At 45.5% G+C, this 23686-nt stretch overlaps 1 protein-coding gene across 3 annotated transcripts in view; it reads right to left on the bottom strand.

Moving 5' to 3' along the window:
- The window catches only part of AP3S1 (adaptor related protein complex 3 subunit sigma 1), a 60339-nt gene that overhangs the window by 7787 nt on the left and 28866 nt on the right, over nucleotides 1-23686 (bottom strand). For all 3 annotated transcript variants that reach the window (XM_008254913.5, XM_089334814.1, XM_051844090.3), the window contains exons 4-5: nucleotides 10210-10281; nucleotides 1662-1769 (exon numbers count right to left, since the gene is read on the bottom strand). In XM_008254913.5, the coding sequence (XP_008253135.1) occupies nucleotides 1662-1769; nucleotides 10210-10281 (180 nt within the window). The remainder of the gene's footprint in view (nucleotides 1-1661; nucleotides 1770-10209; nucleotides 10282-23686) is intronic.

Below are 23686 nucleotides of genomic sequence, written 5' to 3'. Positions count from 1 at the left end.
ACACAAGTCACTTTATGACTTGTGAATAGTATACAGAGGACACTAAGAAGCAAAGGAAAACAAAAAGGAGCACCACCAATGGAAAGGAGCAAGCACCTGGAAATGCAGTGATTCCCAGGTAAGGAGTCAAACAGTTTTACAGATGGTCACGCAGAATCCACAAGACACAGACCCACTCACGTCAGAGTGATGATGGATCATGTCCCTTCCACTGGCACTCAAAAATGGACAGCCACATCGCTTTGTAAAGCAATGGTTATCAAATTACACTTGAAGTTATTTTAAGACTTTAAAAGCTACAGTTCAGGGGTTAAAGTATATCTTTTACTCTACTAAACAATATATTCCAAATTAACTATACTAAATAATATTCTAGCTCTTTTGTCCTTGTTCTAAAACAAAATTTTCTCTGTTAACCTACTATATATTTTCACCCTTCAAAGCTGGCCATAGATCACACAGAATACATAGTTACTTAAACAGTCATCACGTGAAGGGCTTTACCACCACTACAAGCCTCTCCGCTGGGAAACCAGCAGGGAAGCCAAATGGAGACACAGAGAAATCCAACACGCTTTTAAATTTAAAGTGGGACCCTGGTCAAGGTCTTCCTAGGAAGCCTCAAGTGTTTTAACTTCAGATTTCGGATCTGTTGATCGTCTGTGCCTCTTTCAACTGAAACGAGCACAGGAGTGCATCACATGGATCCTCAACAGGCCAACAGGGAGAACAATCAATCAGTTAAACTGATGCTGGTGTATTTAATACCTTCTTGCTTTTATGGCAACATTTACGTCAAACACACATCTTACCTTGTGCTAATAATTACAAGTAAAATGTATCATTCCAACTTGAGTTACGGCTCTAAGGCTCTAACACCAAGCGTAGCACTGCAAGAGTTGTCAGGACTACTCATCCGTCTACACTCTGCTGTGGTCCAGAAACAACCACAGCAAAAGGGAGCTTGAACGGCTTGGCTACAGCACTGGCTGCCAAAGTAGGGTTTATACAGTGGAACCGTGCGTGCTGGTTCCAGGTTGCACCTATTAGCACAAACTTAGCTAAGTATAACAAGCCAAATCTCTCTTACAGAACGAGATAAAAACCATGAACACATGTATCAATGTATAAAGCATGTAACTTAACTACCCTGTTAGGGAATTCTGGAGTAGAATCCAGAATTGAAATATTAAAGTACTGAATTTCTTTTCCCACTGCGCACTCAGACTTGTAAAGTGCCAATTGTAACTTAAAACACTGCTTCCTCATAAGATAATTCTATTCCCTTTCCTTTCCCTTTCCAGAAATAGTTTTCAAACAATGAATTTACGCATCTTTAAAAATATCAGTTCTAGGATTTCCTTGACAGTTATTGATCAGAATTCTACAAAGCAAATATTAGATCTCATTATTCACATAGCTAATCCCTTTTCAAGCCACTATGGCTGTGGTTAAAAGAAAAATACAGAAAACTATTTGGTGGGTAGTAGTCACAGAACATTCAACACACTAAAATGTGTATACTCTGATTTCTAAAACTGACTCCGCGTCCTGGGGAACCTCAAGGGTGATACTGAAGGGCAGACAGTGCAAGCTACAAACCATGCACAATTCACAGTCATGCTCAGAACCTCACTGACCAGAGCAGTTCCCATCCTTACCTCAGATTTCTCCAGCTTATTCTGTGCATCAATCTGTGTAACAATCTCATTCATGTTGGTCTCCAACACCATTCCCCCCATCACCATTTCTGCAAGAATATTGTGAACCTAAAGGAAAAAAACGATCAAGTAAACCACCAGTCATCTCGTTTCCATACAAAAAACACTCATCTCTCTGGAGACGCCCACGTCTTTTAGGAGCTGTTTGTCAGTAAATGAGAACCAAAATCAAATACAGTCCTCCATATGTCGGGGACTGGTTCCAGGACCCTCCATGGGCACCAAAATCTGTGGACAAAGGCTGTATCATTTGTGCATTGCCTACATTGCATGAAATGGTGCAGTATTTGCATACAATCTACAGACATGCTCCCATATTAAATCATCTCTCGATTACTTATAACACCTAACACAAAGCACATGCTGTGTAAATGACTATGGGTCTGTATTGTTTATGGAATGACAAGAAAAATATGTGCATGTACAGTACAGACCAATTTTTCTTTTCAGACATTTGGGATCTGTGGCTGGTTGGTTGAATAAAGGACATGGAACTCACACACAGGGAGATCTGACTGCATATGTATCTCACTGCACATCAGATTATCGCATTAATAAACACAATCAGTGCCTAAAGACTATATTCTCGATGAAGAGGTAGGCACTGAACCCTCTGTGGACATTCAGAAAGAGAAACATGTATGGGAATGACAATTAACAGGAAAGCTACTCCAGCATGATTAAGAATACATGTCTGCCACATGAAGAGGGGAAACTCAGGAGGGGAACATGACACATCCCACGACAAAATAATTCATGATCCAAGAACTGGGAAGAATGTTTGCAGACCTAAGAGGATGATAAAAGATCTGCTTTCAGCTTAGCCCTCATTCATATGGTTGACATATTCTTGCATTTTTTATATATTTTATTTAAAACAGATTTTTATGGAAAGAAAATAAAGGCTTGCAACATACTTATAATACAATTTATTAAACTCCTTTGATGTTCACTTAAAATAATATTCAGAGTTTTTATCCTATTTTTCTAAACTTTTACAGGTACTTATTTTTTTTAAAAAAAGATTTTATTTATTTATTTGAGAGGTAGAGTTACAGACAGTGAGAGGGAGAGAGAGAGAGAGAGAGAAAGGTTTTCCATCTGCTGGTTTACTGCCCAAATGGCTGCCAACAGCCAGAGCTGAGCTGATCTGAAGCCAGGAACCACGAGCTTCTTCCCGGTCTCCTACACAGGTACAGGGGCCCCAGGACTTGGGCCATCATCCATTGCTTTCCCAAGACATAGCAGGGAGCTGGATCAGAAGAGGAGCAGCCGGGACTTGAACCGGAGCTCATATGGGATGTGGCGCCACAGGTGGAGGATTATCCTACCGCACCACAGTGCCAGCCCCCAGGTACTTAAGTTTTTAAGAGAATAGCAAATACCACATTGACAATGGATTTCTACTGCTTGTTTAAAAAATACATGCCCTATATGCTCAACTGCATAGCTTTTTCTAAATTTCATTTTTATGTACTTTAAAAGTAGTGACACAGGTAAGTGGTTAACAGTCCACGCCTCCCAGAAACTCAGGCATGAACAGTAACAGTTACTCCATAGCGTAATCTAACTTTAATAAAAACACTGACTCCATTTCTGATGTCTGACTTCTAACAAACTTCAGTGCCCCACCAGCCTCCTTTCCTCTTTGCCCACAGCTGGACAAGCTGCCGAGAAAGTCTGCTTCAACCTCTGCACTCGGGGAAGGGCACACCACGTGGGAACTCTCATCCCAACGCCCACCTCCCCAGCTACCACAAAACCCCCAGCCAGCGGTGGTCCCCTGCCCTCCACAGAAAGCCCCACCATGTCAGCAAGAAAACTCTCCCTACTCTCATGGTGCAGCATACGGCTTGAGCGGTCTCTACATACAGCCAATTTTGGGCTGGGTGTGAGCAAAGACCTGTTCCACTACTTCAAGGTCACTACAACACTAGCCTGTGTGACTGATACAAAAATCAGGACTTAAAGATCTGTAATAAGGGGCCAGCGCTGTGGCAAAGCAGGCTAAGCCTATGCCTGCAGCTCCAGCATCCCATATGGGCACCGGTTCATGTCCTGGCTGCCCCTCTTCTAGTCCAGCTTTCTGCTCATGGCCTGGGAAAGCAGTAGAAGATGGATAAAGTGTTTGGGCCCCTGCACCCGCATGGGAGACCTGGAAGAAGCTCCTGGCTTCAGATGGGTTCATCTCCTGCCGTTGTGACCATTTGGGGAGTGAACTAGCAGATGGAAGACCTTTCTTTCTGCCTCTCCCTCTGTCTGTAACTCTACCTCTCAAATAAATAAATAAAATAAAATAAAATAAAAGATCTGTAATAATAAACCGGTAACAAACACAATAAAAGAAAATACATGACCTTGGTTTAGGACTTGGGCAGTGGGCCACATGAAGACTATTACACCTAGAATGTCAGTGGTTCCTGTGTGTGGTAACAACACATTTGGTAAAACTATCAACTGTGATATCTTGACAAACGTTCCAATGAAAACCTTTATCTCTCAAAATGGAAACCACTGATGTGCCAGACAGTGCAGCTTTGCCACCATGGATTCCACAGTGAGGACAAGAGAAACACGATCAACACGAGGCATGCAGAGAAACTCGCCCTCCCTTTGTGTTTACACTGCTTTATTTGAAAGGTAGAGAGAAGGGGAGAGACAGAGAGATCTTCCTTCCGCTGGTTCACTCCCCACATGGCTGCTTTGGCTCGAGGTGGGCCACACCAAGGCCAGACGCCTGGAACTCCAGCTGGGTCTCCCAGGTGAGCTGCAGGGACCCTCCACTGCGTTCCCAGCCCCATTAGCAGGCAGCTGCATTGAAAGCGCAGCAGCTGGGAGCTGGCGTCCCAGGTGGCAGCTGAACCTTAACCCCTGCATCACCAGAGTGGCCCCACCCTTTCTTCTTGCCTTTCCATGCTCCCTACTGCAGTGCCAAATGGCCCACTCTGGAGGGCAGCACCAGGGGCACCACAGTTTTCTCCTTTCACCCTGCCAGCTGTGCCCGGATGCAGTCTGAAGGTTGTGAGCAAACTCTGTCACCCCTAAGAGCAAACAACCTGAGGCCCCCGGAAGACCCCTGACAACCAGAAAGCCCACGGCTGAATGAAAGCCGAACAGAACCTGGCCCCCAGCAAAGGGCTCAGAGCAAGGCCACCCGTGCTCTGCACGGAGCGCGCAGGGATGGGGAAGACCCCTCTGCCTGGCCTGAGTCTCGGGACCCAGACACTCGGGCTGCACTGCACTCAGCCTAGAAGGAAGAGACACTGCTAGTGGCACGTTCTAAACCAGGGTGCAGCGTTGTCACACACAACAGGCTGCACACACATACATGGTATGACCTTGTCTTTTCTATCTGGAGACGTATTTGTTTCTGTGCATACTTGTACAAACAAGTCTACAAATACCCATATTCTAAAATGTTAACAGTAGCAATCTCTGGGACTGAGATAATTTCCATTTATTTTTCTCTTATCTATATTTTAATGAATGTCTGTTAATATCAGATAGAAGTTTCAAAAACACCGTGTGTCATGTATAGAAGCTAAAGATGAGTAGAGCTTAATTTTCTCAAAGAAAACTTTTCTTCTGTGGTAGCAAATGTTAAGAAGTGCACTCTCCCCGCATTCTACAACAGAATTCCTGATTTTCTTTTAAAAATGCTCAATGCATTATATAAGCTAGTGACTTCTGGGTAGTCTTTTTTTTTTTTTTTTTGACAGGCAGAGTGGGCAGAGAGAGAGAGAGAGACAGAGAGAAAGGTCTTCCTTTTTGCCGTTGGTTCACCCTCCAATGGCCACCGCGGCCGGCACGCTGCGGCCGGCGCATCGTGCTGATCCGATGGCAGGAGCCAGGTGCTTCTCCTGGTCTCCCATGAGGTGCAGGGCCCAAGCACTTGGGCCATCCTCCACTGCACTCCCTGGCCACAGCAGAGAGCTGGCCTGGAAGAGGAGCAACCGGGACAGAATCCGGTGCCCAGACCGGGACTAGAACCTGGTGTGCCGGCGCCGCAAGGCGGAGGATTAGCCTAGTGAGCCGTGGCGCCGGCCCTGGGTAGTCTTTTTAAAGGCAGAGTTTTTGTTTTGTTTTGTTTTGACAGGCAGATTGGACAGTGAGAGAGACAGAGAGAAAGGTCTTCCTTTTCCGTTGGTTCACCCCCCCAAAGGCCGCCGCAGCCGGTGCACCACGCTGATACGAAGGCAGGAGCCAGGTGCTTCTCCTGGTCTCCCATGGGGTGCAGGGCCCAAGTACTTGGGCCATTCTCCACTGCACTCCCTGGCCACAGCAGAGAGCTGGCCTGGAAGAAGGGCAACCGGGACAGAATCCGGCGCCCCGACCGGGACTAGAACCCGGTGTGCCGGTGCCGCAAGGCGGAGGATTAGCCTAGTGAGCCGTGGCGCCAGCCAAAGGCAGAGTTTTACACAGGAGATGGCCCAAGTGTTTAGGCCCCTGCCACCCACATGGGAAACCCAGAGGAAGCTCCTGGCTCTTGGCTTCGGCCTGGCCCAGCCCTGGCTATTGCAGCCATCTGGGGAGTGAACCAGTGATGGAAGACGACTCTCTCCATCTCTCCCTCTCTCTAACTCTTTCAAATAAGTAAAACTTAAAAAAAAAAAAAAATAGAGCTTTATAAAACTTTTCTATCCTGCACCACAAACCCAATTTTCAACACTGTGAACAACAATAGGAGTCTTTAGAAGTGTGAAAAAGCCTCAGTTATATTAGAAGACAGCAAAACTCTAAGACAGACTGCTAAAATATCAGGTCTGAGTGAGTTAGTAGATGAAATCAAACTACTTGACACGTGAGAAACAGGATCCAGAGAACTGGCTAAAAAGAAATTCTTCTGAATGTTCACAACTAACAAAACACATGGGGCCGGTGCTGTGGAGCAGTGGGTTAGTCCTCTACCTTCAGCACCGGCATCCCATATGAGCTCCGGTTCGAGTCCCGGCTGCTCCTCTTCTTTTTTTTTTTTTTTTTTTTTTTTGACAGGCAGAGTTAGACAGTGAGAGAGACAGAGAGAAAGGTCTTCCTTTTTCCGTTGGTTCACCAACCAAGTGGCTGCTATAGCCAGCGCGCTGCACTGATCTGAAGCCAGGAGCCAGGTGCTTCCTCCTGGTCTCCCATGCGGTGCAGGACCCAAGGACCTGGGCCATCTTCCACTGCACTCCCAGGCCACAGCAGAGAGCTGGACTGGAAGAGGGGCAACCAGGACAGAATCCGGTGCACCAACCGGGACTAGAATCCGGGGTGCTGGTGCTGCAGGCGGAGGATTAGCCTAGTGAGCTGCGGCGCCAGCCGGCTGCTCCACTTCTGATCCAGCTCTCTGCTATGGCCTGGGATAGCAGTAGAAGATGGCCCAAGTCCTTGGGCCCCTATACCCGCAAGGGAGACCAGGAAGAGGCACCTGGCTCCTGGCTTCGGATCAGCGTGGCTCTGGCCATTGCGGCCATCTGGGGAGTGAACCAGCAGATGGAAGACCTCTCTCTCTGTCTATACCTCTCTCTGTAACTCTGTCTTTCAAATAAATAAAATAAATCTTTAAAAAAGAAAAAAAAAAACACACTCCTTGTGTAGATCTTGATTGTGGTAGTGATTATATAAATATACATTTGCCAAAACTTATTTAATGGCATCCTTAAAACCTCTGACCCTGAGTGCATGTAAATTGCACCTCAACAAAGTCAATGTTTAAAAATCACAACTACATTTTTGCTGAAATTTCAGGTTATTTCCAGACCATTTTACTCAATGGCCTAATCAGTTAAAAACAATCTATCAGATTACATACACTTACCCCAGGGAAGAGTCTGCCCAGAGTGAAAGCGGCATCTCTCCAGTACCCAGGCCACCTGTTAGAAGCCTGAGCCAGCCTTCCTGTCTCTCACCACCGGCTCTCAGCAGCCATTCGCATCCATTCCATCCCTCGTGCTTTCTTTCATCCCCTGTGCGGACTGCACTTCTTTACTTTCTGAACTATTCTATGGTCTCTAAATCAGCTTCCCAGTCTTTTTAATCACCTGGCCTAACAACCCAACCTACACATGCAGGGAAAAAACTACCATCTTGTGGTGAAAAATAGATATATAAAACAACAATAATGCCAATAAACTGCCCCAGAATACAGTCCAAGGTCCATGGCACAGGAGTTCTTCAAAAGCAGGCCTCACACCAATCCACTGTTGGTGGAAATGCAAACTGGTAAAACCACTATGGAAGTCAGTTTGGAGATTCCTCAGAAATCTGAATATAGCCCTACCACATGACCTTGGAATCTACCCAAGGGAAATTAAATTAGCAAATAAAAGAGCTATCTGCACCTCCATGTTTATTGCAGCTCAATTCACAATAGCTAAGATGTGGAATCAACCTAAATGCCCATCAACAGAAGACTGGATAAAGAAATTATGGGATATGTATTCTATAGAATACTACACAGCGGTAAAAAAAAAATGAAATCTGGTCATTTGCAACAAAATGGAAGAATCTGGAAAACATCATGCTGAGTGAAAAAAGCCAGCCCCAAGGGGAAAAGTATCCTATGTCCTCCCTGATCGGTGACAACTAACTGAGCACCTAAAAGGAAGCCTGTAGAAGTGAAACTGACACTATGAGAAACGGTGACTTGATCAGCCCTTGTCCTGACTGTACAGGAACAGCTTACTATATTATTATTTTCAGTATTTTCTTTTCCTACTTAATACCATTGGTTGAACTCTTTAAATAACACACAATTATTCTTAGGTGTTTAAATTTAACTGAAAATTGATCCCTATTAAAATAAGAGTGGGAATAAGAGAGGGAGGAGACATACAGTTTGGCACACGCTCACTCAAACTTACCCCTAATGGTAGAGCTAGAAACTTGCCATGGGACTCCAAATTCCATTAAGTTGGCAGGTACCAATGGCATCTTACTAGTTAAAGTGATCAGTTTAAGTTCATAATTAATCATAAAAATAGGATTAAGTGTCAAAGGGATCACATAAATAAGACCAGTGTCTGCTAATATTAACTGATAGAATTAAAAAGAGAGAATGACCCAACATGGGAAGCGGGATACACAGCAGACTCATAGAATGGCAAATGCCCTAAACAGCACTCTGGCCTCAGAATCAGCCCTTAAGGCATTCAGATCTGGCTAAAAAGCCCATGAGAGTTTCTCAGGCATGGAAAGCCAAGACACTGTGGCAAAAAATGACCTAAATCAAAGATTTCTGTGAGTGAGATCCCAGCGGAAAGTATGGGCCATCAAAGGAGGTACCTTTCTCTGAAGAGAGGAGAGAACTTCCACTTTGACTATGGCCTTGTCTAAATAAGACCAGAGTTGGTGAACTCAAGAGGCTTCCATAGCCTTGGCAATTCATGACAAGAGCCTTGGGTGATTACTGTCGCCATAAATACGAGTATCAGTTGTTAAATCAACAACAGGAGTCACTGTGCACTTACTCCCCATGTAGGATCTCTGTCCTTAATGTGTTGTACTATGCAAATTAATGGTAAAACTAGTCTTCAAACAGTACTTTATACTTTGTGTGTTTGTGTGGGTGCAATCTGTTGAAATCTTTACTTAGTATATACTAAGTTGATCTTCAGTATATAAAGATAATTAAAAATGAATCTTGGCCGGCACCGCAGCTCACTAGGCTAATCCTCCACCTGCGGAGCTGGCACACTGGGTTCTAGTCCCGGTTGGGGTGCCAGATTCTGTCCCGGTTGCTCCTCTTCCAGTCTAGCTCTCTGCTGTGGCCCGGGAGTGCAGTGGAGGATGGCCCAAGTGCTTGGGCCCTGCACCTGCATGGGAGACCAGAAGGAAGCACCTGGCTCCTAGCTTCGGATTGGTGTAGTTCCAGCCATAGCGGCCATTTAGGGGGTGAACCAACAGAAGGAAGACCTTTCTCTCTGTCTCTCTCTCTCACTGTCTAATTCTGCCTGTCAAAAAAAAAAAAAAGAATCTTAGTGAAGAATGGGATGGGAGAGGAAGTGGGAGATGGGTTGGTTGCGGGTAGGAGGGAGGTTATGGGGGGAACAACCGCTATAATCCAAAAGTTGAACTTTCAAAATTTATATTTATTAAATAAAAGCTTTCTTAAAAAAAACAAAACGAGCTTCTTCCTCACTACCAATCCTTCCTCACAAAAGGGCCTGTGTTTTACATCTCACCTGTAGGGCCATTCCCTCCTTTTCTGTTATGAAGTGTCCACTAATTCTTTCAAACTCCTCACAGACACATGCCTCAGGGCAGAGGTGGGAGCTACACACAGCTGCTGGTGAGCGTCCCCAACCTACATGCTAACTTCCTGCAGGGCAGCCTCTGAATCTTCACCAAGCACACTGCCTGGTTCATAGTAAAATGATTTATGAATTGAATAACAACTGACGGAATAAAACTATATGATTCACTAAAGCCACTTTTTACTGTGACAAATGCAAATTAATATTTTTCTGAAATAAAAATCTTAGAAGACTTGACAACACAGAAATATTACCTTGTCTACGTGGAAAATCAAATCCAGCTCACAGACATTTTCAAAACACTTGTCTAATGTTTCCACAAATACCTATGGAGAAGAGAAGAAAAAAGAAAAAAAGCCTTAGAACTATATAATTTCATTCAACTCTATTATCTACAAGGTAGACAACTCTTAATTGGGAACTAAAACTTTTAATTATCAGATTTTCCTTTGCAAAGCTAATAACTGTATTAAATGCAAAAGGAATAAGGATAGGCTCACCTTCAGATAACTATACAAAAGTGTACAAAAGAAAGCAAACAAAAAACCTAGAACTAGAAAATCTGAAAATCAAGACTTACACAAAACACATAAAACAGAAAATCTGGCTCATTATCTCCATGTGAAGGAAAAAAGCTCATTAGCAATATTTACCAGATAGACGGGTATGGTCCCAGTCCCTACCACATCTTAGTCAGCAAGTGAGAATTAAAGCGCACAAATATTAACCAGATAGACGGGTATGGTCCCAGTCCCTACCACATCCTAGTCAGCAAGTGAGAATTAAAGAGCACAAATATTAACCAGATAGACGGGTATGGTCCCAGTCCCTACCACATCCTAGTTATTAGCAAGTGAGAATTAAAGCGCACAAATATTTACCAGATAGATGGTATGGTCCCAGTCCCTACCACATCCTAGTCAGCAAGTGAGAATTAAAGCGCACTAACAGTCACTTATGGAAGGAGCACACACTCTGCAAACACTCACCTGGCTTCCAATTCTGGCTTGACTAAGTCGGACGACCGGTAGGGGACATCTCACAGGCCCGGGGTTCACACCCTGCACCCCCCAGCACGACCTGTTTCCAGCTCTGACCTTCTGCAATGTTCTGTGGTGTGTGTGCTCGTATGCCTGAGGTCTTGGGCCACTCTGGACCAGTCTGAACAGCTAATGCATTACAATAACAGGATTTATAGTAAATAACGCTTTCTTTCTGCGGGGTCTGGAGCTAACGCAACTGTCAGCCATGTAGGCGCCACACACCTATGTGACGGACACCACTCCCACCCCCAGTACTGGACACCAGGTCTGGGTGCACTTCCCTTGGTGGGAAAGTTCACATGTATCATCACATACCCCAGGGTTAAGCACATCCTCACTTGTGAGTCCTGCAACTGGCTACCTTTCAACTTCCCATCACGTGCCTTTGCTGCTGTTACTACACTCCTTTCATAACAATAAACTGTAACCATTCATCTCTAGCAATTTCTGAGTCCTGTTAATCCTGGATCATCAAGATGGTCCTGGAGATGCCTAAAACAAGCCTTCAACAATTAATCTCTTAAACTCTTCCTGGCATAAATGTCACTGATCCTTCTCCTGCTTCTATATGCTATTCCTATTTCTATTCCAATATCCCTTTGACAGTGACAGCCTTCACAGATAAGAGTGATCATATACTTTATAGTCCACACTGGGACAGGATTAACAAAGGGAAGAGCTATTAACAATTATATTACAAGAATCACACGCACTGTTATAATAGTGAGACAACTGAGACAACAGATGGAAACCAGGGCTATCCCAGGCAAATGGCAATGTGTGCACATCCTAGCCACAGGTGCTCCCTTGGGGGAAGGAGCAAAACTAACACAGCAGGCATCTAGCGCAACAACCACTCCAATGTCAGGCCAGTTTACACAGATCCACAGTCCCAGGCTCCCAGCCTGCAACAGGTCGATGGGTAAGGCAGGTGAAACAAGGGAGATGTGTAACTCCATGACTATATTCAACACTGGCTTGAGCCAGGGCTTGGCAAATCTCTGCCAAGGGCCAAGCCTTTGTGGGCCCCATAACCTAGCGCAGAAGCAGCCACAGACAACACCTCACACATGAGACTGGCTCTGTTCCAGTGAGCTTTGTTTAAAGAACAACCAGCAGGGGGGATTTGACCTCCCGCTGTACGTGGACTCCTGACTTGGTCACTGGGAGAAACACGAGGTCTACCCCGACCAGGCATGTACGTATGCACACGTACTTGCGATTCCCTCATGGGGAGAGGGCGAGCTAGAAACAGGATCAAAAGGGGAAAGGGTGACACTGCAACACACACATTTGGGTGACACTGTAACATACACAGCTGGTCTTCCTCGGGTTTCCAGTCACACCACACAGCTCCTAGAATCCTTGGACTCTCCAAAGTCATGAGGGTCTTCTGAACACTAATAGATGAATGACGGCTGGGGTGTTCCAGGGGAGCTGGCTGTGCTTACAAGAGTGGACTTCTAGTTCCACTCCCCACCCCAGCCGCAGGGAAGGGAGGGCAGAAGTGGTAACCTGATCATCAACGGCCAATGACTTAATCCATGTGATGAAACCTCCCCAAAAACCCCAAAGGACCAGGTCTGGGGAACTTCTGAACAGCGGGGGTGGGGGAGTGGGCGGGCAGTGGGTGGTGGTGTTCTGCCCTTTCCCACACGCCTTGTCCTATGCATTTGTCTGTATCCTTTGGAGTTTCCTTTATAATAAATGGTGTTCTCCGAGCCACTTTGGCAAATTGACAGAACCCCAGAGAGGGGTCATGGGAGCCCCAATTTATTGCTGATCAGTCTGAACAGGTCACAAACTACTACGTGGAGGTGGCATGTGAAGTGGCTGTGGCTGTGGCGCTACCTCCGTGAGGATGGACAGTGCCAGAACCGCACCAGAGGACGCCCAGCTGGTCTCCCTGAGAACTGCTGGTGTCTGCGGTGCTCCTCACACACCAGCTGTCACAGTGTTGAGTGCTGTGTAATCAGAGGGAGAAAATGTGTTTTTCCCTGTTAAAGCAGGTGCACTTCATGTAAGTTTTTAGTTTAATTTTGTGGTAGGTAGAAAATACTGTTGGGGCCGGCATGGTGGTGCAGTGGGTTAAGCCACCAGCCTGCCTACTCCACATCCCACATGGGCACCAGTTTGAGTCCCAGCTTCTCCACTTCTGATCCAGCTCCCTGTTAATGCACCTGGGAAAGCAGTGGAAGATGGGTCAAGTACTTGGACCCCTGTCATCCATGTAGGAGACCCAGATAAAACTCCTACTTCAGCCCAGCCCAGCCCAACCCTGGCTAATGCAGCCTTTTGGGAAGTGAACCAGAAGATGGAAGATCTCTCCTTCACTTTCTCTCTCTATAACGCTGTCTTTTAAATACAAATAAATAAATCTTATTGAAAAGGAAAATAAATATTACTGGGTATTCTCCCACACACTCAAGGCCTTGGTAACATGGCCCATGCAATGACTCACTCATTCTAACTAATTCAGATACATATCCCCAATTTTAACCCAAGTTCTTGTTATGATTGAATGACGTGGGGCCGGTGCTGTGGCGTAGCGGGTAAAGCCGCAACCTGCAGTGCCAGCCTTCCATATGGGCACCGGTTCGAGTCTTGGCTGCTCCACTTCCGATCCAGCAGCTCTCTGCTATGGCCTGGGAAAGCAACAGAAGATGGCCCAAGTGCTTGGGCTCCTGCACCCTCATGGGAGACCTAGAGAAAACTCCTGGCTCCTGGCTTCAGATCAGCACAGCTCCAGTTGTTTCGTCCATGTGGGGAGTGAACCAGCAGATGGAAGACCTCTCTCTCTCTCTCTCTGCCTCTCCTTCTCTCTCTGTGTAACTCTGACTTTCAAGAAAAATAAATAAATCTTTAAAAAATGACTGAATAACATAATGTAGATTGAGTTCAGAGTAAGTACTTGGCAAATGTTAACTTCTGGGGGAAGTTAGGATGGGGGCTAAAAGGGAAAACTTTCCCTTTTAGGAAAAAAGTATTTACCCTGGAGCCAGCCTTCTGCTTAGAAATGAATACTCATTTAGAAAACCACAGTGTAAGAAAGGAAACAACACCCTCTATTTTTAATCATGACTTACATATAGAAAAGCACACAAATCCTAATTATAACACTGAGCTTCATAAAGCAAAGCTCTCCGTGTAGCCAACACTCCACTCCAGTTTTAGAACATTCCCAACCCGAGTAGCCCCAGCTCCTAGTGCATCAGTCCCGATCATCACGGGTCATCAGATGACACTCTGCTTGCCAATACTGTGGGCACAGTTTGCCTTTTTCTGAAACACGCTGAATGGGATCTTCCATCAGAAGGCATTTGGTGTAGCTGTTGAGATGCCACCTGGGATGCCCCCATGCCCTATCAGAATGCCTGGGGTCAAGTCCCAGCCCTGTTCTTGCCTAACGGGCACCCCGGGAGGCAGCAATGATGACTCGAGTAGTTGGGTTCCTACCACCCACGTGGGAGAGCCTGAGTGAGTTCCCAGCTGGATTCAGCCTGGTCCTGTCCTGCTTGTCGTGGGCATTTGGGGAGTGGGCCAGCAGACGGGAGATCGGTCTGCCTCTCTCTCTCTCTCTTTCTCTCTGCCTTTCAAATACAAATGATTAATCAAATTGAATCAGCATAAATACTCTGGTGACTGGCCTCTTGCATTCACTGTTGTTTTTCTAGGATTCACTCACATTATTGTTACATAATACATTAGCTCATTCATTCTCACTGTCAATTATACCATTCCAAGACCACACTAAAGTATTTATCCATTCCACTGTTGGAAGGCATTTGGATGGTTTCCAGTACGGGGCTACTGCAATGAGCGCTGCTAAGAACACTCTTACCATGTGTTTCGTGAACGCATGTGCACACACCTCCTGGGTGAATACTCCTGGAGCAGAACTGCTGGGTGTAGGGTAGCCTATGTTCAGGTTTAGTACTTAGTGCCAAACAGATTATTACAGGTATCATACAAGCTTACACTCTGAGCAGCATGGTCTCATCCTCGTCAGTATGTCATCTTAGCCACTCGCGGGTGATATCAGTTTGTATTTCCATGAACGCTAACGAGACTGCACACCACCGATCCTCAGTAGCCATTTAAACAGCCTCTTCTGTGTGATGACTGTTCGTGAGTTCCGCACATGTTTCTATCCCTCTTTCCTGCCCACACATAGGAATTTTGTATATGTTCTAGCCACATGTAGGTATTACAAATACCTTCTCCCATTCTGTAGCTTACCTTTTCATTCTGCTAACAGTGTCCCTGGAAGAACATTTTACATTTCAATATAGACCAATTTTTCAGTATTTTCCTTGACAGTTAATCATCTTGATGCCCAATTTAAGGAATCTTTGTCTATAGCAAGATCAGTAACACATCCTCTCAGAAGAAAATAAAGGCTTCACTGTTTTGTTTTTCATATTTGAGCTAGATCTACCTGTAACTCACTTTTGTGGATGGTGTGAGGGGCTCTTCCCCAGTCTTAAATCCGCACTGGACTAATGCACATTCTCTACTCCTCGACTGCTTCAGGTTCCTCTGCCGGTATGGGACTGACGACCTACATGGTGCAGCCATTCTTTCACAGCCATCACAGAAAGATTCCCTGGTGCAACTGCTGTCTAAAAAGACACCCCCTTCACTTATAAACAAATGTTCTTACAGAATACTGGCACACTGGGGCCAGCGTTATGGCCTAGTGGGTTAAGCTGCCACCTCCAATGGCAGCATCCTAAATGGGTGCTGGCTTGTGTCTGGCTGCTCCAGTTCAGACCCAGCTCCCTGCTAAGAGCTTGGGAAAGCAATAGAAGATGGCCTGAGTGCTTAGACCCCTGCACCCACGTGGGAGACCTGGAAGAAGCTCCTGACTTCAGCCTGGCCCCCTAGCAGTTGTGGCCATCTGGGGACTGAGTCAGCAGAAGGAAGAGCTCTCTTCTCTGGTCTCTCTCTCTCTCTCTCTCTGTAACTCCTTCAAAATAAGTAAGTAAATACAAATTAAAAAAGATATCACCACAATTCATTCAATGTACAGATTATGTTGGGTCAAAGAGAAAACCAGTTTTCTAGGAACACTGACCATGCACAGGCTGCCTGGGGACACAGGACGGGAGGGTGGCGAGCACATCTGCTGGGAAACCAGCAGCCCTCACTCCAAGTCCAGCTCTACTCCACCCGAGCTACCTGGCCTTTGGCTTCAATCCTTCAACTCCTTCTGATCTCAGAACCAAAACGTGGTGCCCAAACGACCCAGCTTTCTGGATCATCACAGAGACTGAGGGACACAATCCAGACCAGTTTCCCAAACACTGAATGAATGGCAGCGAGTATTACTCATCTGGCTGTTCAAAGCCTGTGATGACTGCAAAATTAAAACGGCAAGAAAACTCTGATGCTGCTGATACACACCGATGCAAAAGTGAGCTAAGTGCACGGCTGCCGAGACACTCAGAGGGGAAAAACCACCACACACTGTCCGTAGTTACACCTTACTGGTATCACCCATGAAAAATGTGAACACTTTTAAAGAAAGTGCCATGCAGCACAATGTCATCATACTACATACTGGGAATTTACCAAAAGAATTCTTAAGATTTAAAGCATTCAAATATTAAGTAGGGTTAAAAAAAAATCAAAGACCCCCTTTACAACACTTTCCACCAGTTATTTTTTGATTTACAAAGCTTATTCCCTCAAGGAGGGCCAAAAGAAAACAGCCTGCTAACTGAAGAAATGAAGAAAGAAGGGTGACAGGGTCTCCGGGTTCTAACAGAGAAAAGCCACAATAAAGTTACTGTGGAGTTCCCACTTCCTCGGCAGAAAGCAAGAGCATGGTAAACAGCGCCCTCTTGTGTTTCACTAAGCCAATTACACGACAACGGACATCTGTTTACTAAGTAGCTACTCAGGGGACAGGGTATAAAATAATCAAAGACTTAAAAACCACTGGCCTCAGGGATTAAAAGGATAATGTGAGAGAAGTAACTTTTAACTTACTAAAAGAATACCATTCTTTTTTTATTTCAGTAATTACCTAGAATTGCAAATATTCAGCAAACATGCCACATCCACGGATAAACAGGGCTCCCTTTCCCGTGTTGTACCAAAAGAATTTCCTTTCTGCTTCCTTCATCATTAACTAGAGTCTGCATGTCCAGGACACAGAGGGTAACAGGAACCCATAAGGCAGCTTAGTACCTCAGAGTCCTTAGGACAGGTGCCCGTTACTTAGCGATGGGGATGCATCCTGAGAAACACACTGAGAGGTGACTGCGCTATGCGACCATCACCGTGCGTGGCACTGGCACCACAGTGCACGTGCAGGTGAGCAGCACCTGTCACATAACTGCTACGAACAACAGGACGCAGGCATCTGTCTCCACTTAAGTATCCTTGGCTTACCAGGATCCCCAATTAAGCCTATTAACACATAAATGTGTCAGCACATACAATTCATCCAAGCCATCACATAACTTACAGGATAGAGTCACAAATGCTTCTACATATTCAAAAGTCAGAAAGAAAAAAGATTTCTCGGCCGGCGCCGCGGCTCACTAGGCTAATCCTCTGCCTGTGGTGCCGGCACACCGGGTTCTAGTCCCAGTCGGGGCACCAGGTTCTGTCCCGGTTGCCCCTCTTCCAGTCCAGCTCTCTGCTGTGGCCCAGGAGGGCAGTGGAGGATGGCCCAAGTGCTTGGGCCCTGCACTCCATGGGAGACCAGGAGAAGCACCTGGCTCCTGGCTTCGGATCAGCGCGGTGCGCCGGCTGCAGCACACCAGCTGCGGCGGCCATTGGAGGGTGAACCAACGGCAAAAGGAAGACCTTTCTCTCTCTGTCTCTCTCTCTCTGTCCACTCTGCCTGTCCAAAAAAAAAAAAAAAAAAGGATTTCTCTCATTCAGTTTGCATACTAGTAGAATACTCTATTTGCCTTTCTCAAGAATATACGCCCTAATGATAATTATAGCTAAAACCCACTGCTACGTGTCAACCATTCAGCACAGGTTTCTTGTGGGGCATCTTTTTCTAGTGCTCACACCAACTAGATGGGCTGTATTATACCCTCACTTGCAGATAAGGAAGATTAGGGTCAACGAAGTTAAAAGATTTGCCTAAATACAGCTAGAGGTCGCAAAGCCGACCACTGCAGATACCTGGCTTCATCTTTCTAACCGCCTCAGGAGGGCCGCCACAGCACGCTCAAGTCCCCACACTCCACAGGTGCCAAGACTCAAGCTCTGTAAAGACTGACCTGCTCGGGACTATACTCAGTATAGCAGCCGTAAGTAAAATAATTTCACTATCGGTGGAATAACCATATGGTAATAATGAAAATACTATACATGGAATCTAGTTTGGATACATATTCTAACACCATGGTCAAAAACCAGCTTTCTAAATCTAAAAGAAAAGTTCAGTTATTAGTTCTCTAGCTTTTTTTTTTTTAACTGATTGTGACTAGACACTGCTGTGAAAACTGTTCCATGTGGTACATAAACTGCACCAGGAATCCGGAGCCAGGCAGCACAGCAGGCTTTTATGCCTCCATTGTCAGTGTGTCGTGACAAGCTAATTGAGGGCAGTAAGACTGCTTACAAATAACTCAAACAACCCCAATATTAATATTTAATGAACTTCTATTCTCACCCTATAAATATTTCAACACTTCAATGCAGACATGCTAAGACAGAAAGGACTCCTTTTAAAAAGCCATTATCTGAAATCAACTTATATAGCAGTCAAGATCACACCAAAACAGCACACACTAGGAAAACCAAGATCACCTCCCCAACCCTTGCAAACTTACAAGGAATTTAGGAAAGAAACAAAAGCAAACAGAAGTTCAGTTGGGTGACATACTGGTATAAATACCATATTGCATTTTCAAATTATACCTTCTACCGAATTTATGACAGAAATTCAAACCTAAGACAATACATGCACATCTCAGAAACACTGAGTCTGCAAGAAAATGTTTGCTTTTCAATTACACTTAAACACTTAGAACATTAAAATTACGCACATTCAGTAGTCACATGTTAATTTTTCTCTAAACAATATGAAAGATCAAAAGGTTTTGATTTAAATTCTGTTGGTTTACAATTTTCCACTTTTGTTTTTTACGCTAAAGTTGTCTTTCTCAAAACTAGAGGCTGAATAAATCAAGAAGATGAGTTCTGAACTACGCTCTGAATAGCAATGCGATCAAACAGAAGCAAAACGGGGGCACTTTCTTGCTTGTTCACTTCACCAGTGCTGACGCTGAGTCCTTCCTAGATGGCTGTTCAAGCAGCTGTGCAAGGAGGGAGAAGAGGCCAACCACACAATTTCCACACAGTCAGGGTGGTGACAGACAAGTAACGGACCTGGATTTTTTTTTTTGGGGGGGGGTGGGTGCCACCACAGATCAGCATGCGGTCACTACGCAAAGACTGCTTAAAAAAAAAACAACCCTCCAGCCTACTTTATTAATGGAAAAATGATACAATTCTCCCCAAATCCCCTATTCTGCATCTTACCATGACATTAAATGTTTGGACACTAATGGCTAAAACAGTTCCCAAAACACACAAGACATGGTTTGCGCTTTCCACAGCACATGACAGTTAAGTCCCTCAGCACGATGTGGGGCGTGGATTCTAACAACTGTCCTGATGTAACAACCCTTACCAGCACCAAGAAACAATCACAGGTTATGACAGAGGTAAAACACTGCTGATTTGCCCCAGGAAAATTCACCTTTGTTTTAGCTTCCTTCAGACTGCATGTGAAACGCAGTACTTTCTCTGGGTTCCTCCTAACTAGCAGCTGGCCCAGCTGAATAAGGCTGGGGCTGCGGAACGCAGCATGCGCGTCTGCTGCGCTCCTTGCTGAAGATAAGCCAGGGAAACACGAGCACAGGCCCTCATGAAAACCCTTCTTCTCTAAAAATACCAAGTGCCTGTAAAATAGAAATGAACCAGCTACTCCCCTGTGGCATAAACCGAGACACAGAATCAGGATCAAACTTAGAAGGTAACGCAACACACACTATCAATCCATGTAAGAAAAACAGAGCTTCTCTTTGCTAGACAAGCCTTTGGGAAAACAAGACAGTTTCACAGTTCTTCTCTAGCAGTCTCCAGGAGGATCTACCTCAAACTCAAATTTCTTTGAAGTCTTAGAGCTTTAAATATGACAAATCTGTATTTGACCCTATAATTATATTTGAACATACCTGTTTATTGTGAAAGTGTCATTTCCTCACCACCACCAATGTTCAAAGAAACCCGAACACCTGCGGAGGACGGAGCCACGGTGACAGCTGGTGCAGGGCCAAGCCGGGCTCCTCCTCACCAGCTTCAGCACCGGGCGTGGAGCGAGGGGCACTGGAGCAGCTCCATTTGCTCCCCAGCCTCTGTTTCTCTTTTGTTATTAGACATTTTCAGCATCTAAAGCCTCAGTCTGTTCCTTCTCATATTAGACACTCACTCAAAATGTATTACTTTTCTGCTTGCTAGCTTCTCGTTACTCTGAACACTAACTGGAACTCAAACCGTGTGTCCTCCTGATTTCAAAAACATTAAAACATTCTCGACAAAGAAAACTTCCTTTTCACACGCAGCTTACAGCTCACCTATACCACATTCACTTTTTTGCACATTCCAGAAAGAAAACATCTCAGTGTATCCCCTCATGATAATCTTAATCAATACCGTCTGTGGTAACTAATTTTTGCTGAGTATTTTTTACCTTTCAATAGAAATACTGTATATATCAAGTAGAAAAACTCTAGGTTTCTATAATTATAGATTTAATTCTCAAACACACCAATGTGAGCAGCACTCAGATTAAAAGAAACAAAATCTACGACTACATTTTATTTTCCTAGCGAATTCTTCTCCCAATTAACCTTTGAGCTTTATTGTCAGTTACTTTACATAGAGTGCCGAACACGAGGCATTAAACCATTCATTCAACAATTATCTAATGAGAACTTGTTATCTGTAAGGTGTCAGACTATACACTAGGATAAATCAGCAAAAGAAACAAAAATCCTGCACCTCATAGATCCAACATTCTTATAAGGGCAAATGATAATACATAAGATGAACTAAATTAACTACATAGTATATTAGATGGTGATAAGTGCTATGGAGGAAATACTAGGGTGAAAGAGTTAGAAAATATCCAAGAGAAGGAGCATTTTCAAGGCAAGGTGGAGAACACTGTTGGATGGACGAACGCTGCAGGTGCAGGATCAGCATGGACCAAGGCTCTGAGGCACACGTGTGCTGGGTATACCCGAGGAACGGCAAGGAGGCTAAGCAAAGGGCACAAGAGAAGATAAGTAACGGGTGTGGCCAACGACAGTCAAGACCGCATGGGGCTTCTCAGGGATCTTTTGTAAGGAATTCTGCTTTTACTCTGAGTGAAAACGGAAGCCACTCAAGAGTTCAGAACGGAAAAATGTAAGATGCGGCACATTTTAACAGCATCACTCCAGCCACTGCACTGAGACAGACCAAAGAGAAAAAATACAGCACAAGGAGAGACCAGCCAAGAAATGGCTGCAGTAACCAGGCCAAGAGTTGACGGTGGCCATGAACAGGGCAGCAGCAACAGGAGAGAGGGTACAAAAGTGGTTAGAAGGGGCTGGTGCTGTGGCATAGTGGGTAAAGCTGCCGTCTACAGTGCCAGCATCCCGTATGGACGCCGGTTTGAGAGCTGGCTACTCCACTTCCATTCCAGCTCTCTGCTAACGCGCCTGGGAAAAGAAGCAAAAGATGGCTCAAGAGCTTGGCCCCTGCACCTACATGGGAGACCCGGAAGAAGCTCCTGGCTCCTGGCTTGGCTATGGCCCAGTTCCGGCCATTGCGACCATTTGGAGAGTGAACAAAGGATGGAAGGTCTCTCTCTGTTCCTCCCCCCCCCCCCCATAACTCTGCCTTTCAAATAAATGAATAAATCCTTAAAAAAAAGTGGTCAGATGCCAAATATCCAACAGGAAGTGCTGAGGCAGCAGACGTGGTGGGCAGAGAACGAGAGGCAAGGTCACATAGCAGGCACCAGCAGGTTCCACCGCAGAAGTGAAGCTGTCTTTAGCCGACGTGGGAGGCACAGGTCTTCGCTCAGGACACATTAAGTTCTAGGTCTGTATCAGACACCCAAGTGGAGACGCCCACGAATCAATGGGGTGACCTGGTGAGGAGCTAAGGGGAAAGGTCTGAGCTGAGGACTCCAGTCTGCATCTTTAGTGTACAGATGACACTTGGGTCAGAGCACGGAGATGAATGGAGTCAAAAACAAGGCAGCTGAGCGAGGATGGAACCCGGAGGCGTGATCATTTACAGGTAGGACAGATCAGCGGGAAAAATGCAGTCACTAAAGAGATGGGACAGAAGCCAGGCAGGGAAGTTCTAGAAGCCAAGTGAAGACGGCAGAGAGGAGAGGTCAACAATCCTTATCAAACACAGGAGGCTGACAGGACCCTGGACTCATGAAGAGAAGGGCGGAAAGCCTGCCTGGAATGGACTGGGGAGAGAACACCAGAACAAAGTTTCAGATAGCTCTACACGTTCTACAAAAGCGTTCTGTAAAGGAAGGGAGAGAAACGAGGCGTGGCTGCAGAGGGAAGCACAGACGGGATTTTTTTTTTAAGGTGGGAAACTACTGTAGGCTGCTTGGAATGATCTAGAAGACAGGAAAAAAAATGATGACACAAAAGAAAGAAGGGCTGCTGCAGCAATGAGGAAGCAGAAACGAACGTGTGAGCGCACAGGCGGCCTGAGCTAGGAGCACGTGAGTGCACCCTCAGAGCACAGATGCACCCATGGGGGCCGTGCACAGTCCCCAGATCTCAGAGACACAGATGCACCCATGGGGGCCGTGCAAAGTCCCCAGATCTCAGAGACACAGATGCACCCATGGGGGCCGTTAGACAGTCTCTCCAGATCTCAGAGCACAGATGCACCCATGGGGGCCGTGCAAAGTCTCTCCAGATCTCAGAGACACGGATGCACCCATGGGGGCCATGCAGTCTCCAGATCTCAGAGACATGGATGCACCCATGGGGGCCGTGCAAAGTCCCCAGACCTCAGAGACACAGATGCACCCATGGGGGCCGTGCAAAGTCCCCAGATCTCAGAGACACAGATGCACCCATGGGGGCCGTGCAAAGTCTCTCCAGATCTCAGGGCACAGATGCACCCATGGGGGCCGTGGACAGTCTCTCCAGATTGATTTGTTTCTCCAGGAAGCAAGCAAGGTGCTAAGTGCTAAAGGACTGAGACAATGTATGCATAAGTCATCTAGGCAGATGGAAAGTACATGGACCAGGGAAATACGACTTCCAGGTACCATTAAGGACCGGCTAAGGTAGAGATCATGAATTTAAAGTGAAAGCAGCAAGTATGGTGACAGTTTCTTCCACTGGTATCTTCGTATGTGCCGGCACAGGCAAGGAGATAAGCGTATACAAGGTCACAATCATGAATCACAAGTGACGATGGCATTTAAGCCGGAAAAGCAAAGTCAGACATCAGGAAAGACAAGACATTCACTTGGAAACTGTGGATCCCAACAGGTCCAAAAATCTGTTGGGAGTAATAGAAAGAATAATACAAAGAATAATAATAGTAATAGTAATAATAATAATAATAGTAATAGAAAGTAATAATAGTAATAGAGAGAATAATTGTCACTCCCCCTCTT

The sequence above is a fragment of the Oryctolagus cuniculus genome, chromosome 6 (assembly GCF_051225735.1).
Source record: "Oryctolagus cuniculus isolate XC-2025 breed Fujian yellow rabbit chromosome 6, ASM5122573v1, whole genome shotgun sequence".
Taxonomy (NCBI): Eukaryota; Metazoa; Chordata; class Mammalia; order Lagomorpha; family Leporidae; genus Oryctolagus; species Oryctolagus cuniculus.
The sequence above is the reverse complement of the archived record's forward strand: the minus strand, read 5'-3'. Positions and strand labels throughout refer to the sequence as shown.